General features: G+C 36.0%; 1 protein-coding gene across 1 annotated transcript in view; it reads right to left on the bottom strand.

Moving 5' to 3' along the window:
* Positions 1-445: 445 nt before the first annotated feature.
* Positions 446-20,238, bottom strand: part of LOC127859660 (uncharacterized) — a 45,790-nt gene continuing 25,997 nt past the window's right edge. The window contains exons 8-11 of the mRNA XM_052397166.1: positions 2,902-4,314; positions 1,123-1,218; positions 911-985; positions 446-798 (exon numbers count right to left, since the gene is read on the bottom strand). Coding sequence (XP_052253126.1) covers positions 446-798; positions 911-985; positions 1,123-1,218; positions 2,902-4,314 — 1,937 coding nt within the window. The remainder of the gene's footprint in view (positions 799-910; positions 986-1,122; positions 1,219-2,901; positions 4,315-20,238) is intronic.

A 20,238-nucleotide genomic window follows, 5' to 3' on the forward strand; every position in this document is an offset into this window, starting at 1 on the left:
ATCGCAGGGGCGTCTTCAGGCTCGGCTCTGGTGGCGGACGGCGTGGTCTGGTGGTGGTGGAAGAGAGAGCTAGTGGAGGTGGGGTGCCCTGGGACCTCGTGAGTGCCGCTTGAGTTTCAATGAGCGAGAGGTAACCGTCGTCCTCTTCCTGTTCCTCGACGTCGTGGGAAGGCTTGCGAGAGATGCTGGTCGAGGCCGAGGGCTAGGCTTTTGGAGGCTGGTTTGCTTAAGTTTCCTGTGTGAGGGGTATGTTTCTAAGCGGCTGGCCTTTCCTGGGCAAGCGCAGTTCCTCTGGCTGAACAGTTCTCTGTCCGTCAAGTTCGCTGCAGCCTGGCCAGACTTCTTGCAGATAAGCTTAGCGTAGAGGTCCCGGACTGACTCCACCATGTCCTGAGAACTTAAGCTCCTCCTCAACGTTCAGTTCTCTTGCCATCCTGGTCCAAAGTTACGTCTTCTTCTTTGTAGCCTTGTAGTCGGTGGCCCCCTTCCTCCAGAAAAGTTCGTGCTCCCGGACCCACTCGATGAGTTGCTCCTGAGTGCCATTGTCGAGCAGGAGGGCCTTGCAACGAGTCTTCTTCTGCGGCTGGCGCTGCTCATCGTCCCGTTCAGAGTATGTATAATTGAAACATATATTATTAAGATCATTTTGTATTGATTGTTCATTGCATATTTTCACATTAACATTACCTTCAGCAACAGCAGTAGCACGGCCCTCCTCAGATTGGTCATCACCGGGGGGTATTTCCTCATTGTCAGGCTGGTCCTGTGTCAGGGCCTTCTCGGGCTCGTCATCAGAGTCTGCAAAAAATAACAAATGAATAATAAATAAACAAGGTCAACGTAATTGAAAGATAATTATTCTCATTATTATCATTATCACTACATTTCATACATTTTCATTGGTGATTACCTTCATCAGCAGCTGCCCCTGCCTGGGTTGTGGTAGCAGTGGCTGTGTTAGCAGTGGGTGTGCTAACAGTGGATTCTGGTGTGGCATTACTGGTCTATGCAAAATATAACAAATGAATATTAAATGAACAATGTCAACGTGATTGAAAGTTTATGGTTATTATTATTATTAGTATCATCATCACTAAATTTAATATTTCTATTGGTGATTACCTTCATCAATAGCTGTCCCTGCCTGGGCTGTTGCAGCAGTGGCTGTGTTAACAGTGGCTGTGCTAGCAGTGGATTCTGGTGTGGCATAACTGGTCTCTGCAAAATATAACACATAAATTATGAATTAAAAATGCTGTAGTAAAATACGTAACAGTGTTTTTCACAGGTGTTGAATATTTCTTGACACAACTAGTGGGGTACTAATTTTTATCTGACTCCATTGGTTCAGCTGCCTACTCAGTAATGATCTTCTTGGAGGCTGCTGCCTCTCCATATCCAGCTGTCCACTTCTTTTGTCTACTTGGCATGATGAACTTCAACTATCGACTTCTATCAAAAATTATCAGAACGTCTATCAAAGCGATCCGTTCAGTTCCGTAGTTAGAAGCGGTTTGCCGCTATACCAACTTTAAACTCCCGCCGAGCCGACGCGCGCATGCGCAGAACGCCACTCTTTCAACGCTCGCGTCACCGCTAAGCCAACGCTTGCTACCGCTCGCTACCGTTAAACCAACGCTAAACCAACGCTGGCTTCAACGGTGCCCCTTAAAACATGGGATAATTTAGAAAAACGAAATAAAGAATATTATCAAAAACATCTGTATTGTTATATTCCTACATATTTTGTTCGCAGGGCCGTCGTCGGACTTTTCAAAGTGGTCAGGCTTTAAGGCCTGCGAGCGCCGAAAGCGCGAAACTACTAGGGGATCCGGAGGCATGCCCCGCCCCCGTAAATATTGTTTTGAAACATGAAGGCTAAATCGTGACATCTGGGAGATTGTTAAGGCCAAAGTTCACGATATTACTAAGTAAAACGGCGCCGCACCAGGCTCCATATTATTATTAAATGCGATAAACTAGGGAAAATAGTTTGAAAATAGTTTGTTTAATTGCTAAGTTGCAGTGCTGTTACACCTTTAATTTTTTCCAAATACAGAGCTGCGCCTTTCTCCTCGAGCAACGAACTCCTATGCACTTTAAGTTAAGTCAAGAGCGACCGTTCTTTGTTTGTGAACGTACAAAGTCATAAGTTGTTGAGTCTACTTTGGGACATTGTGCGTTTCTGATATGTCTTAATTCTCCGAAGCGTAGAGGACGTCTTCTTGCTTGTGGCATTTGTAGCTGGCATTGTCAGTAAGATTCGTATAAGTGCCTCAACATCTGGGTAGATCACCCGCAATGTAGGTGGAAGCTTGATATTTACCAGAGATACAGGTTCCACTGCTTCCCAGGCTGTATCCTGCACAGGCATTTAGCAGTGTTGCTTGTTCCAGAACATTCCGAGTTGGTATCGGTAAAATCTATAGCTTGTGTGCATTCTGAAAATAAAGCAAAATACAAAATGTATATATAACTGGTGTGAAGCTAGAGGTAGTCAGATTAATTTAATCAATTTTTCAAACCCGATAAATGCATAGATCAATTCATATAACAACATATCTACAAACGAATTGAAACCAACCACATTTTAAATATTTCGTAACAAATAATGAATGAATTTCTGTAAACGCAATTGCGGGGTGCATCATTTAGTCATTTTTATATTCACAATGGGTGGGGCCTTGAAGGAAATAGTTTCTTCTAGTGTGATTCTTGACTTAATATGTTTACTTATTAGTGTTGTAATATGTTTATTGCACAAGTGGTAGTATTTTTTTTTTATTTGATATGCTAAATTATGTATTTATTGTAAGTTATCAACATGCAAGATATGGATTTCAATCAACATTAAACTGGTCATTTGTTTACAGCTGCCTTAGCTTCAAATTATGTGCATACTTTTTGCACATTTCCCTTCGTTTCCCATCAGTTGGGTTGAAGCCACGCACTGACACTTGTCATTGGTGCATTCCCAGTAAGCATCCAGAGGGGTGCAGACGTAAGATGTGCCGGTAGCAGAGCATTCCGAGTTGGCATCCAGAGGGGTGCAGACGTTAGAGGTGCCGGTAGCAGAGCATTCTGAGTTGGCATCCAGAGGAGTGCAGACGTAAGAAGTGCCGGTAGCAGAGCATTCCCAGTAAGCATCCAGAGGGGTGCAGACGTTAGAGGTGCCGGTAGCAGAGCATTCCGAGTTGGCATCCAGAGGGGTGCAGACGTTAGAGGTGCCGGTAGCAGAGCATTCCGAGTTGGCATCCAGAGGGGTGCAGACGTAAGAGGTGCCTGTAGCAGAGCATTCCGAGTTGGCATCCAGAGGGGTGCAGACGTTAGAGGTGCCGGTAGCAGAGCATTCCGAGTTGGCATCCAGAGGGGTGCAGACGTTAGAGGTGCCGGTAGCAGAGCATTCTGAGTTGGCATCCAGAGGGGTGCAGACGTTAGAGGTGCCGGTAGCAGAGCATTCCGAGTTGGCATCCAGAGGGGTGCAGACGTTAGAGGTTCCGGTAGCAGAGCATTCTGAGTTGGCATCCAGAGGAGTGCAGACGTAAGAGGTGCCGATAGCAGAGCATTCCGAGTTGGCATCCAGAGAAGTGCAGACGTTAGAGTTGCCGGTAGCAGAGCATTCCCAGTAAGCATCCAGAGGGGTGCAGACGTAAGATGTGCCGGTAGCAGAGCATTCCGAGTTGGCATCCAGAGGAGTGCAGACGTAAGAGGTGCCGGTAGCAGAGCATTCCGAGTTGGCATCCAGAGGGGTGCAGACGTTAGAGGTGCCGGTAGCAGAGCATTCTGAGTTGGCATCCAGGGGAGTGCAGACGTTAGAGGTGCCGGTAGCAGAGCATTCTGAGTTGGCATCCAGAGGGGTGCAGACGTAAGAGGTGCCGGTAGCATAGCATTCCGAGTTGGCATCCAGAGGGGTGCAGACGTTAGAGGTGCCGGTAGCATAGCATTCTGAGTTGGCATCCAGAGGTGTGCAGACGTTAGAGCTGCCGGTAGCAGAGCATTCCGAGTTGGCATCCAGAGAGGTGCAGACGTTAGATGTGCCGGTAGCATAGCATTCCGAGTTGGCATCCAGAGGGGTGCAGACGTTAGAGGTGCCGGTAGCATAGCATTCTGAGTTGGCCTCCAGAGGGGTGCAGACGTAAGAGGTGCCGGTAGCAGAGCATTCCGAGTTGGCATCCAGAGGGGTGCAGACGTAAGAGGCACCGGTAGCAGAGCATTCCGAGTTGGCATCCAGAGGGGTGTAGACGTTAGAGGTGCCGGTAGCAGAGCATTCCGAGTTTACATCCAATGGGACACAGACGTAAGAGGCGGTATATGCTGATATACATATTATTCCATTTAAGAAGTGAAACAACTACATGCAATATTAAATCTTACATTTTCACACGGTACATATTGTTTCAATTGTTGCTCATATAATGATCGATAGTTTTAGAAAATAAGTTATGTAATCTTATTTAATATATATTTTGTTTAGAATGTATAAAATATCACATAATGTATTATATGATATTATTTTTGGATAAACGTATTGGATATGTTTAACAAGTAATGTGATATAATTTGACGCAGGTATTCCTTTTTACTAACTATATAACTTCACTTACGAAACTTATTTAATATTTGCTGTGTTGCATTTTATCATGCCTCAGAACACCGTTTAGATGGGCATAGTTTTGCAGAAAAGCGTAGTTTAAATAACCAATGTACCATGACTGAAAATCTGTAAAAATAAGGCGATAATGCGTAACACAATAAAATGTAAAGAAAAGTAAACAATGCCGACAAGTCACTGGACGTGTTGCGCCGGACTCCGTTGCAAAGGCCATGCACCTGCACACGAGAGTCAGTTTGTCACAGTAGGCGTTTCAATCCCGTTACCTTCCGTACTGCTAACAGTGCACGCAGTAGCAGAAACATCTGTCGAAACGATGTGTATTGTTTATAAATTGTTGATGCTGCCGTTATTGACTACAACGAAATCGATGTCGTAGACAACAAAGTCAATGGTGATGATGATTGTTACGATGATGCTTAGGATGATAATGAGGATGATTAGGAGAAGGAAGACGACGACGACAATGATGATGTTGATGATGATTGTGACGACTACGGTAATGATACAGATAATGATGCTGACTTTGATGGTGATGATTACTTTTATTTTGAGAAGTATTTGTGGTAGAAAACAAGAAGGGAATTAAACATTTGTGTTGTATTATTGCCCTACCCTATTATAAAGTATGAATCACGAAAACACGTTAATTAAAACATTTCAAAGACGTTATAAGTTTAGTATTCCTAACCAAAAGCGATCATGTCAATAGGAATGCTTAAAAGTAAATGCTTACCAATATTGTTAAACTTAAATGATTGCTTGAGAAAAGTCCCATATATTTAACGTATTTTGTAATATTTATAGCATAGTATGTATATAACACTATTATAGTCGGACTGTAACGTACTTACACATTGTTCGTTGAGAACACACAATAGCACACACAGTTCTTTTCTCTTTTTATTGCGATTTATTTCTTTTGAAATACTTTTTAATACAACGCTTGCTAAGCGTTCGTGAAGTACGATTTTGCAGCACAATATGGCCGCCACGACAAGAAAACGTGACTGCTCTATTCGATTGTCAAACTTAGACTCCTTTTTGGAAAAATAAAAAATTCAAAACTTACCAAACACGCTGTTTACGTTTTCTCATTGGTCATCATAACTATGTCGGTTGACCGACTATCTTATGTTCCGGTTCAATGAAACGCAGAAACCCGCTAGACCAAATTATCATGTTTGAATCTTGCTGACTGGATATTTTTGATAGTTTTTCAAGATTAGTTCATTCGGAATGTGTTTCATAACTAATATTGTTTGACATCTTTAAGTATATAGGCATTCACGTTTTGATTTGCACCGTGATTTACATTTTAATGTAAACATATAGGGACTTGTTCACAGTCTGACGAATTTATAATAATTTTCAAATTATTTTAAGTTATTTTAAAAATTAAGAATGCAGGCAATATTTTTGAACACTCAAAATAGCACCTGTGGGTTAGAAACATGATACAAGTATGTTTTCGTTTATCGATAATCACCGAATATAGTGAAAGTCTAAAGCGTGTATAATGTTTTTCAGCGATAACTTGAATTAGTAGCATAGTGTGTATATGTCGAAAGCCTCACTGGTATTGTTGTACATTTTACCCTAACCACTCGAAAGCCGTAGACATTCCCACATGGATATTATAACAACCATATATCTTAATGTTCCTACATTTAGACATATTAATTTCTTTTTAAAGCATTATACAATGTCCGAAATGAATCTGAAAATTATTAAATCATTTCAATGTTGGTATCGTATCAATCTATACCAAGTATGACACGATATGTACTTAAATACAAATTATTTGGCATACAAGCGCTTTGAACACAAAGCGCATGTGCTGGTTCTAAATTCTTTTTGATGCTTGTATTTAAAACTTATTGGTTCTATGCTTACGACGGTATGATGAACACGTCACGATTACATCCACGTTAATGTGAATGAAATCCACGATTTTGTGTTACTGTCCTCTGAAACTAAAAATGAGATTGAGTCTGAATTAAAATGGAATCTCTCAAAAGAAACCATTGTTTTATTGAGGATATCACTGATAATTCGGTTGAAATCGGTTGAAAACAAACAATATGGCAATTATTATTTTTGGGGTCGAGTAGGTTAAGTACGAAAACGACCTAATTAATATTCATGATTCGACACGTTAATTCAAACCTTAACAAACAAAATTGCGGATACGTGCGAATTTAGCGGAGAGAAGGTAAGAACAGATGCAAATACTTATGTTACAGACGGAAACTGAGGTGCAACGCTACGTTTTTGCTAAGTTTATGTATTTATTTTTCATATGCTAATAATGTTTAGCGAAAGCTAAATATAGATATAATTATCATAACTCGCGACGCTGCAATGATGTTTGCCTATTGCACGTATTTATGATCATTTATATATTATTTTATCGATTTAAACCGATTTTGACCAGGTTTGCGATGTCAACTCCGATTAAAAATATATTCCAATGAATTTCTGTAAAGTTTATTTCTCGCTATACGATTTATATTCAAAACAACGGTCTATTCCGCGAACTGCCACTTTAATATCAAGAAGATAGAGTGTAATTTGTTCATTTAACCATCTCATTACGAAAAGTGGTAACTATTTATAGAGATAAAACGACTTGATAGTCCTATATGTTCCTTATTGATCTTACAAACCCATACAAGATGTAGATGTCAGTAAGAAAACACTTGAAACGCAGAGGCCTTTAATAAGTGGTTCTTGTGTTTCTTTGTCAGTTCAAAGGGGGTTAGAACTATTCCCCAATAAATGTTCTGAAGTGAACGTACAGCAAATACAAAAAGACAACAAACTCCGATAAACTTCGCGGTTCAAATGTATTATTCTTCTTCCGGTATGAAAGTAAGCCAATTATGCACATGTAACGTCATATTAGATAACGTCCTTTTCGGCGATTGTTCAAATTAAAATAACTTTATATACCGTCAATGGTTGTACGGTAATATATTGTACTAAATGATTACAATTTATGTTTATTTATACAACCTCAAATTTTGTTCACGGTCGTGTTTACATAACCCTTACAACTGGGGACTATTTCAACGGTCTAATAATTTTTCTAACAACAGATGCACGGTTTTTATATAAAAAAACCTATACCAACATACCAGAATAACTGATATATGAAAAAAAAACATAAATAAGGTTTTGATAAATTTAAAATTCGCTTCGAATTCTAGCCGAAATCCGTTTTTGGACATAAAAAATGCGAAAGTTTTAAAAAATCTCTATAGTCTTTATCAATGCCTTCATGGGCACATTGTTTCCTTCCCTAACAAGTTCGAGTAAACATTACAGTTTGGATCGTTGAAGCGATATAAATAGGTTTGGCATTAATAATATCATTAAACAAACAACTTTAAAAGTATGGTTTATATAAATTTGTATTTGTATAATTAATTTTCTTCCCTTCAAAATGTAATTGAGTGTAAAACTAATCATATGAGGGGAAACACCGCTGTACAAGATCTACATGATTTAAGAGGATGTTTTTTTCGCTGATGAAGGTGTAAATCGATCGTCAGGTAGTATTACCCAAAATGGTGGCAGTCGTGTCGATAAACTGATGGGTTTGTACACGCCAGGTATTTTGTTCCCTACTTTCGATTTAACATATGCATACATGGACGTGATTTTATTTCACAGTGCACTTAAAATGTCAGTCAAACAATACTTATGCGGACCCTGTTTGGTGGATAAAGGCGAAATAGTGGGAGTTGTATATTGTAGAGAATGTGAGGAACCACTTTGTGGTCATTGTAAACAGGATCATGCAAGGATAAAGGTTTCCAAGCACCACAAGTTGGTTGACTTTGCGGATGTACCTCCGAAGGAAATACATGAATTTCTAAAGAACCTGATTGCCTGTCCGAATCACGAAAAGCAAGAAGTGGTTTCCCTGTGTAAAGACCACGATATGTCGTGCTGTAATAAGTGTGCTATGGCTGATCATAGAAAGTGTGAGGAAGTTAAGGTACTGTCTGATATGGTGCATGACATAAAAGTTGATTGTACCGGATTGAAGACAGTGTTGCATGACTTGCAACAACAAAGCGAGAGTCTTTTAGAACATGAACGCAAACATGAAGAATTGGTATATGAAATGAAAAGTAAAGTCGTATCATCACTTCAAACTGTCAAACAGAAACTGTTGAACATGTATACGCAACTTGAGAATGAAGTGTTATCATCTATTGCTGATAAGAAGAAAGTGATAGGAGAAAAAATAAAAACAAACAATGAACAGTCACGACAGTTTTTAAATCACATCAAACAGCAGTTAGCTTTTATTGAAAACGTTGAACAATTTGGAACTAATGAACACGTTCTTCTCCTAAAGCGAAAGATTGAAAAGGAATCGGTATGTCGTCTAAAATCGACCGTAGATGAATAGGAGAACAATAAAGGCAAATATAGCTTTAAATGTGTTGAGGATACCTCTTTTGATAGTTTACTGATGGGCATAAAGAATGCCTTGAGAATTGAAGACTTCGCTTGTGATGTAAGGGAGACAGGCTCCGATATCGATAGCTGTCATTATAAACCATATACGGAGCGAATTCTACAGCTTAAATCTAATACAAATTTAAGAATTATACCCATGTTTGACAAGGCAAAATATCTCGAACCTCGTTCATGCATATGGATTGATAAGTTCATCGTTATATCTTTACGCAAAGTGAATGCGTTATTAGTGATTAACGAAGATAGTGACTTTGTAATGTCAAAATTCAATTGTGACTCTATTCCTTGGTCAGTTTCAAAAACAGGTCCGACAGAAATGGTGATTACTTTACCATATGCTGGAAAAATTGCGTTTGCACGACTACGTAATGGAAATGTGCACGTTGTCACAGAACTCAAAACAAGAATTCCATATTGCGATGTTACTAGAAATGACCAACTTAACCAGTACATATGTTTGGCATGGGAAAATGGGCAAATATACCTTCTTAATAATACCGGAACGTTGCTTTGTGAAATTAGTGTGGGCTCAGACGTTATAGAGTTTGGACAATCTTGCACTATAAATGCGTGTATCCTCTTGTATATACTTTCAAATTGTTCGTCCGATAAACTAATGGCGTTGAACTTAAATGGTGAAAAAGTATTTGGATATAATCATGAAAATCTAGTTGGTCCAGGTCAAATTGCCGCTGATCCTATTGGAAATATATATGTGACATCCATTGAAGGTAGCCTCAATCAAATCAGTCCTAGTCGTCAGTTTATCAGGTCTCTCAGTTTAAGTAATGGAATATGCGGGATGGACTATTCAACTGGTTTATGTTTTAATAGAAAGTTTGATAAAATTGCACTGAGTTGTGGTGTACTCGACAAACCATATCTGCAAATGTATACATTTACTTAATAAATGTGGTTGCTTATAAATGAAATTAACATTCAAATAATATAAATGCAAATATTTACCATAATCCAATATATTGTAAAGGATTAAAAATAAACATTTAGTTAAAATTGCATGTGTGTTAACATGTGTATATTTATTTATTTAAATACGACAATGTATATAGAGTATGTAAACTGTATCAACTTTCGAAAGTGTGAACTAGAATGACGTTTTGCTTATTGTGTTATACGGAATTGTTTAATACATCGCAGCATAATTCAATAACGGGATTGTGTATGTTCCAACCTTTGCTTGAACATAGTGTCTTGCGTAATGCGTGTAGTGTTTAAGTAATTCAATCTTCTAGTAAGGGGCATTACCCATTCTATCTTTAGTTTTATTTGAGCGTTTATATGTTTGTCATGTTACTATAAGTATTACGTTAGTGTGTATGCAAGTCCTCAGTGATAATTGATATCAAGTACTTTATCTTTGTAGTCATTGAATATCTTTACTTGATATATTAAAACAAACGAGATTACATTTGCACTCATACACATAAGTAGAAAAGTATGGAGCGGTGTAATGTTCAAAACAATTTTGTCTTGATTTTGAATATTGGATAAAGTAATTTATTGTCATTTATTGTTAATTTATATATATGTTTACAATATTTGAAATATGGGGATAAAAGTTATTTTCATTTGTATTGTTTTTTCCGTCTTCGTCTACTTTATTAGCGAATCGCGTTATGCTTCATGTAAATATCTTAAATTATAAGTCTTAAATCTTAAGCGCCCTCTGCAATACGTAAACTTGAAATTGCTGCCAATATAAACGTTGACATATTATGACTGACTGAAACTGCTTTAGTTATAAGCATGTGGTTAGCATTACAACAATTCATTTATGGTTGATGTTGCAAACTATTAGTGAGTGATTGTATTTAAATTTAAATTGTTGTGCCTGTTATTAAGTGGGTATTGTTATACCTCGAGAATACGGATTATTGTCCCGTTTACAATATAGTTATTACGGTCATAAGCTAGTATTCGATCGAAATCCAAGCCCTAAAGCACTTTAGAAAACCAATGCAGTTGTTTGAACTTCGAATACCAGCATACACATATTTTATTAATACTTTAATATGCAAGAATGTTAATAAATATCTTGATACAAACGTCTGCGTTGATTTGCTGAAAATGACGTGTAACACATCACCATAGCACAATGTCTGGTCGTCTGAGGCGGCGATAGTAACTTACTATTTTAATAGCACCAGGTTTATTAATCTCTATCTGTCTATGGCCGCAGAAGTTTTCGTTTAAAATCACTATAGTGTGGTCGTAAGAGGGTTTTTGGTCTAGTGGATACACCATGGCGCCAGTACACAGGGTTTGCTGGTCTAGTGGTAACACCATGGCGCCAGTACACAGGGTTTTTGGTCTAGTGGTAACACCATGGCGCCAGTACACAGGGTTTTTGGTCTAGTGGTAACACCATGGCGCCAGTACACAGGGTGGTCTAGTGGTAACACCATGGCGCCAGTACACAGGGTGGTCTAGTGGTAACACCATGACGCCAGTACACAGGGTTTGCTGGTCTATTGGTAACACCATGGCGCCAGTACACAGGGTTTGTAGGCTCGAAAACCCGTTGAACATTAGTAGTACTGTTCCGTTGTACTTTGCATGCATATAACTAACATCCCCATTTATGATGCCGCGTTGAGATGTTGAATCGAGCCCGTTGTTGATGCATTATGTAGTGTAATTGACAAAGAATGATACTCCATAGGTAATTGTGGTTAATGATTTCATATCTGATGTGTCGGACATTAACATTCAAATTGAACCACGAACAATCCTATTGCCGTAATACAAATATAAAATATCACCATGGACGCAACGGTAACTTCCACTTAACATTTGCTTATTTTATATTACTTACCGCCTTGTGAGTGAATGCTACTATCAGTGAACTAATTTAATATCAATGAATGAACTTAATTTGAAGGTACAAATGGTGTGTTTCATTTCAATTCGTGTTTACATCCGTTATTGTTTAATAACACTATGGGAATACAAATTGATTATACATTTGAACTCGAGTATACATAATGTAATACTCGTTGTTGTATAGTACCTTAATTGAACCGACGACGTTATATGTAAATACTTAAGTATAAAAATATGGTACTATACGTAACAATAGGGCATATTTACTAAAAATAAATTAAGGCATTTACAATTTGGTGTTTGAATCCAACATTTAATATTTAGTCTCAATGCTAATATTAATTGTTGTGATTGAACTATTTTATCAAGTTGTACAAGCATTCCAAAGAGTACGGTGTTATAAATGAGAATGAGTTAAATCTCGTTATATACATGCTAAGCAGTTAAAGATGAAGTTTATCAATTGGGGCTCAATTACAAATGAGTTGTGGTAAATATGATAACATTCATAATTATGACGTCACATTGAAATACACAGCGTTCTTAAAATATATTGCTTGAGTGCATGTAGGATATGATCCCGACAAGAAACACAAAAAGTTAAAAACGTTTGGTTCATGTACTTCATTGACTAAGTTATTCTAATTGATATGTATATACAAGGTGAGTTGCACATTAACTGGGGCACAGGCGAACGCATTAACTTTTGTGAATTTACCTGTTTGAAAATATATTCACTAATGACTACAAATGTTTGCCAACAGAGGGTACTTTGTGATAACCAGTGCAGGAACTGAATTTGTTTCATTAAATAAGCCAGTTTAATATATGAGCTTTATCATCCCTTATTCATACGTCACCGAATGTAAATCAGTGTAAACCGTTGCCAGATTGTTACAAGTATTAGCGGCAACAAATTGCATTGCCTTTTATTTGGTTATTGTCAGACATTTATATTTAACAAGCAAACAAGCAAAGCTTTGATCTGTCCTTTGATCGCACTTTATACATAACCTTTGCAACCATGCCCTCACTTCCTGTATTATGGTGGTCATATGTAAGTATACGCGCACAGCTAAATATAGAAATTACCCTAGTCATAATATTGTAATTGATCAATTATTATTAGCCTTACAAAACCCCGGTTTGATATACTATTTATTTTAAATGAAATTAATTAATTTTAATAATCCCAAATAGTGTATATCCAATCGCAATATTTCACAAAATATTATGGAAGTGTTTGTTTTATTATTCTGAAAAGTTTTACTAAAATTTCATTAATGAGCAAATTGATATTTGAACAATACATATTTTGGAATGTTATTGTAATATAATTTCATTTCTCTCTGTTTTTGGCTGTACTCCCTTTATGAAACTTTAAGCAAACAGTTCGGAATATAGCTTAGATGTTTCATACGTCCGTCTGTCCGTTTTTCCGTTCGTCATAGTTTGAAACTTCGGCTGTTAGAGGGCTTAAGTATGAAAGCATATTAGCCATCATGCGAACGAGCCGATAACTATATCTATTTGAATTTTTTCGGCAAACCCGGAGGTATGGCCGATAATTAAAAAACGAAAAAGTGTAACTGTGCCGCGCTTTACTAAACATTCATTGATGCTCCAGGACAAACACATAGTAACTTGTGCAACTGCATATGTTGGATCAGTTTTTTCAACATAAGTACATCTTATAAAAAGGGGAATGCGGGATCACCCGAGTCCTAGGGACACATGAATACGTGTGTTACATGTTAAAATTAAACAATAAAAATACACACTTTAACTGAAATATACACACACGAAACACACGGACCAAAGCAACCTGAATATGTGTGATGACATAATTGGTGCATTTAAGTTTGCTTTTGTAAAGATAAGCACACTATGTTTAATTGCAACGCTATATTCGTGAATAATACGAAATAAGTAAGAACACAACCAGCAATGTAATGTTCATCACACAAACCATGAATAATACTGTAAAAGCTGTACCATTTTGTTACCTGTATAAAGCAGACACAGTTAGAACAAAGAAGTACATGTAGCTTGCCAATTACCGGTTGTTATAATAAGGTTAATGATCTGTGTATATACATTTTTGTTTCGTTTGGAAGGAAATGCGGAAGTTATCAAGCGCACATTGAAATTGAATATCTAATTAAGGAAGTTAAAACCTACCCATCTTTCAAAAGCCTTGAGCAAATGTGTAACTCATATTTAAATACCTGTATTTAAAAGCTGAAATAACAGGTGACATTGCATTAATACATCTGTGGACACTAAGATTATGTTTTAAAACAATAGTGTATGGCAAGATGAACTCTTCATGTCGGATAAGCTGTTGTTGTAAGGTGATAGAGCTACAACATGGTTATTACTGAAACAAGGACTTCGAATTCGAATTGGGTTGAATTCGAAATGACTGATGTACTGTTAAACATACGCTACAAAAAAAACCAAACCAATCGCTATATTTAAATGTGTAAAAAACTATACATAAACCTGGCTTGACATGCAAATCGTGCTCACAAATACTGACCACACGAAAAACATTTATTCAGAAGAAATTTTGCTAGTTATTTTCATTATTGATATTAATATTCATCTACATGCATGTAGATTTAAAATATACTTTGAAATAGTTTAGCATGTTTAAACATTATGCAGTGACATAACTTCGGGCACCTTATTCTAAACTAAGTAAATGGAATTCTTTACATAACGTGTTCTTGTGGATATGTACAAATGCATACAGGAAAAATTCGGAAGAGTCTGGAGATACAAAGCAGGACACACTCACCAGATTACAAGAATAATGAATACTGACATCATTAGAAAGAAAATGTGTAAACGAATAATATTTCAAGCGTCATAAATACCATTACTAAGTTGAGCAGTATAATGCTGTTTTTTGCATTTTTCTCTCAAGAATATGTAGTTAAGGAAGAAAAGTGTATGGTTTCCGTGCTGTATAACCTATGTTAATAACTTTTCATTCAGGATGTCATATAAAGCATGTTTCTAGGAAACGTTGTTCATAAAGTATTCGGAATTGCTGTTGTTATTTGATTCACTTTAAATACTCTGGCCCATTTCTATATTGTCATAGCGAGCCGTGTCGTCAGCAGAATCGATATTCATGTCCAGTTCAGAGTAGTGTGTATTCATTTCATCTCTGTCAAACAGTCCTTCAAATGGTTGCTCTAGTCCATTTACACACGTCTTAGTGCCAATATTTGAAGTCGATACCGTATTTGAAAATGGTAATACTTTTCTGATATCAAAACTTGCTTTTATTTTATTGCAATAATTGAATAAAACTATACGATTTCATTTCCTTTTTCACGTGAAATCATTGCCATTTCTGGCGAAGTTGTTATTTCTAACGCGTACCCATATATATTGGGCATGCTTTTAACAAATGTTCATTACTGACAATGAGGTTAAAATAGCATGATTACGTGTGTGTTCATAGTTTACTGCATTTCTATGGTTAATTAAGCTATTTTATATTTATATGCGGTGATTTAACTTTACTGATAGCACAATACCTTCTTCGTAGTTAAATAATGACAACTACTGATCCGACTGCGCAGAGTAAACCAACTGAAAAATCGATACCTATACCTTCAGCTGGTAATGAGGTGAAACATTCAATAACGTTTAGGTCAATCTGCATGTATATAAATGTTTTATAAAAATCATGCAATACTCTCTTAGCCCAAAGATTTCTTCAATGGTATTAACATAGATACTAATTCTATTTTCGTAACTTTATTACTATATAAGTATGACTATAATCATCCATTTAGATGAGTATCTTACTTTTATTGGCAGTGTTGTTACTTTAAATACATATTAGTTATCGTGTTCAATTCGATTAAATTTACTAAACATATCTTAACCATAATCATCGGCATCGTTGTTCTCGTAGTGCGATGTTCAAGCACATACACACATACACATATAGTATTTGTTTTAAGGATGTTATTTATTCTAAGTTCGACTCAGTAGAATTAATAATTATCAGTTCAATATTTGGGAGCTGTTCATTTTTATTAATACCAGAAGTAATATCCGTAGGCTTTGGCGGGAGAGGAGTTTGAAAGGTAATATGCATTGCCGAAGAAACTTCTAGGTAGGCAGTTGTTAAAGTAACTTCGGGCACCTTATTCTAAACTAAGTAAATGGAATTCTTTACATAACGTGTTCTTGTGGATATGTACAAATGCATACAGGAAAAATTCGGAAGAGTCTGGAGATACAAAGCAGGACACACTCACCAGATTACAAGAATAATGAATACTGACATCATTAGAAAGAAAATGTGTAAACGAATAATATTTCAAGCGTCATAAATACCATTACTAAGTTGAGCAGTATAATGCTGTTTTTTGCATTTTTCTCTCAAGAATATGTAGTTAAGGAAGAAAAGTGTATGGTTTCCGTGCTGTATAACCTATGTTAATAACTTTTCATTCAGGATGTCATATAAAGCATGTTTCTAGGAAACGTTGTTCATAAAGTATTCGGAATTGCTGTTGTTATTTGATTCACTTTAAATACTCTGGCCCATTTCTATATTGTCATAGCGAGCCGTGTCGTCAGCAGAATCGATATTCATGTCCAGTTCAGAGTAGTGTGTATTCATTTAATCTCTGTCAAACAGTCCTTCAAATGGTTGCTCTAGTCCATTTACACACGTCTTAGTGCCAATATTTGAAGTCGATACCGTATTTGAAAATGGTAATACTTTTCTGATATCAAAACTTGCTTTTATTTTATTGCAATAATTGAATAAAACTATACGATTTCATTTCCTTTTTCACGTGAAATCATTGCCATTTCTGGCGAAGTTGTTATTTCTAACGCGTACCCATATATATTGGGCATGCTTTTAACAAATGTTCATTACTGACAATGAGGTTAAAATAGCATGATTACGTGTGTGTTCATAGTTTACTGCATTTCTATGGTTAATTAAGCTATTTTATATTTATATGCGGTGATTTAACTTTACTGATAGCACAATACCTTCTTCGTAGTTAAATAATGACAACTACTGATCCGACTGCGCAGAGTAAACCAACTGAAAAATCGATACCTATACCTTCAGCTGGTAATGAGGTGAAACATTCAATAACGTTTAGGTCAATCTGCATGTATATAAATGTTTTATAAAAATCATGCAATACTCTCTTAGCCCAAAGATTTCTTCAATGGTATTAACATAGATACTAATTCTATTTTCGTAACTTTATTACTATATAAGTATGACTATAATCATCCATTTAGATGAGTATCTTACTTTTATTGGCAGTGTTGTTACTTTAAATACATATTAGTTATCGTGTTCAATTCGATTAAATTTACTAAACATATCTTAACCATAATCATCGGCATCGTTGTTCTCGTAGTGCGATGTTCAAGCACATACACACATACACATATAGTATTTGTTTTAAGGATGTTATTTATTCTAAGTTCGACTCAGTAGAATTAATAATTATCAGTTCAATATTTGGGAGCTGTTCATTTTTATTAATACCAGAAGTAATATCCGTAGGCTTTGGCGGGAGAGGAGTTTGAAAGGTAATATGCATTGCCGAAGAAACTTCTAGGTAGGCAGTTGTTAAAGTGCTAGGAGTTGACTTTTCCTGGGGAGTATTTTCAGGGATAGTACTATCTGGACTAGAATCATCAGAGGTAGAACCATTGGTAGAAGAACGTTTAGGAGTATAACCATCAGTTGTGGATCGTTCATGGGTTGCTGAATTCGTTGTTATTACACGCGTTGTGCTTATTGTAGAAAACGTTTCACTTTCTGTTAGTATAAAATAAGTTATTTCATAGAAGTCGATTTAGATGTTTCTGTAACATCCTGTGTGTATTTGATTTGTTTTCCATATTAAGGAGCTTGAGCCAAATTTCTTCAACACATTCAATTTGGCTTACAAAGAAGGTATCCATTAACTTCAAGCGACCATCGACTTTTTCAAAGAATGTGCGGTATATACACAAATGTTAAAATATATTTTATGTTTTTAAATATTTGTTATTAAGAAATTATTTATTTTCATTCTGTTCACTGTCATGGTCTATACTTGTTATAATTCGCAAAAAAAAATTGGTAGTTTAATAAATTAACTCAGTCCCCAGGTAGCAGTCAAACAGTTATATACCAACACATTGCCCTTTCTGTTAGTTTGGAAAACATTTTTTTAAACGTGTTAACTGTGTAATGAAACACACGTTATTCTAAAAGGCTATGCTATCGCCTAATGTTACTTTACTTGTGTCGCAATGTTCAAACGTTTAGATATATATACAGTCAGCTGCAATGTCATACATGTGTGATTTGAGTCATCATCGCAAGATGTTTGTAACGCATGGTATTTGGAGTGCTGCGTGTGCCATAACTGCATTATGGTCCAATATAAATTTCATCTGAGCAACCTTATGTTATATGTTATTAGAAGCACGAATTTAAACACGACCTCTCGCTCTTATGCTATAACTGTTTACTTTTTGTCGTTTATTAAATTAAAATCGTGTGTATGTGTTTTTTTTATAATGTAATGCATGGCCACTATACATGCGCCTTCTTTATTTTCTTCGATTCAGATATGCGTTCATGAAATGTACAATAACACTATTTGGTCCGAAAACATGTGTGTATCTTGTATATCTTGTATCTTGCTATCCAACCAAACACGTATATGTCTAGTTTACTAGTAAAGGAGTAATAATAATTAAAAATATGTTCTTTCATAGAGTTTCAAGTTCTCGTCTTTAGTGTGTACGCGTGCTTATATTATGAAACGTCCTAATTGTCTAATGTTTAACAAAATGAAAAATTTATGTGTGCAAACAGAAATATATGTAGTCACTTTGTCAACATATTATATTAACGCGTCACCATATGAAGTGCAATTTTAGTGTATATTTATTTAATAAAATATATAATTATTTAAAGTTATGACCAATTTTAAAGTTTGACGCAAACAAACAACAATCTAACAAACCAACAAACAGAGAGAGCAAAAACAATATGTCCCCCAGTATAGACTGCGAAACAAAAGGGCCGTATAATATAACCTAACAAATTAACACGTTGCATTTCATGAGATTCTCTAAATAAAATAAATAAACATTAGACATCCCTAAACATTAACAGAAGATGTGTTGACTTTTGTTTAAAGGAATCGTGATCATCGAACCAAACACACTTTCACTAATGACTGAGTCACACTTATAAATGTGTCCTCTATCGCCCATGCATAAAAAGTTGTCGACACTCTACTAAATCTTATAGAGGATATTTGTTTATGTGTAAGATCGTTTGTTATTTCACTCTTGATCATAGAAAATAGAGTTTAAAGATTGGCGCAGCCACGAGTGAAAATATTATTTCTCTGTGATCACGAGTGAAATAACAAACGATCTTACACTGACATGAACACATTTTCTGTTTCTTTTATGCCCCTTTTCAAGAAAATAATTAACAGCTGTTTCCCTTTTGCTGAGTTTATCTCGTGGCCTGCCTCAAATCATTTCAAAACACAAAATGACGTCATTAGTGTGACGAAATGACGTCATTATACAATCAAAATTATCCAGATAAGCACTTTTACAATGTAAAAAAACCGTGACAAAGCATAAAATAAAAAGAAAATACCTTGGATTCGGAGGAGTGTCGGTTTTAATTCATTAGTGATCATATAAAATATATATACAATTATTTATGATAATCTAAAAATAGAAAAGGAGTTGCGAAAGTTTGTTCTTTTCACCGGTGAAAATAACAATTTGTTCTTTTCACTTCTCTTATTACACTGCAGAAGTTGCATAGTTTATCATCGGTAAAAAAAGAAACCAATGTCTTCTCTATATATCTCCCTGTTACAGTAGTGAACACATCAAATACATTGCATACATATATGTCCCCAACATTAGTCAACAAGTGCAAGCTGCCTTTTGTGTAAATATGTTCACACTATATGAACGTATTTGTACTGCATAGTTAAAGCTTCTGTCGCATTTTATTCATTAATAGTGCTAGCTTATTATATAAAAAAAAAATTGTTTTCGAGTTTTTGATCGAATATTTTTTTAACTCCTGGTCATTGTTACATAGATTTGAATCCCATCATGATTATTAATTGACCTGTCGTTATTCTCAGCAAATGACTTTACCAAAATGTGTGTGTTCATATTTATTTTGTGTTTTTCTTGTATTTTACTTATAACTGTCATTTTAGACATGTGTCATTAATACAAAC

The sequence above is a fragment of the Dreissena polymorpha genome, chromosome 15, assembly GCF_020536995.1.
Source record: "Dreissena polymorpha isolate Duluth1 chromosome 15, UMN_Dpol_1.0, whole genome shotgun sequence".
Classification (NCBI taxonomy): domain Eukaryota; kingdom Metazoa; phylum Mollusca; class Bivalvia; order Myida; family Dreissenidae; genus Dreissena; species Dreissena polymorpha.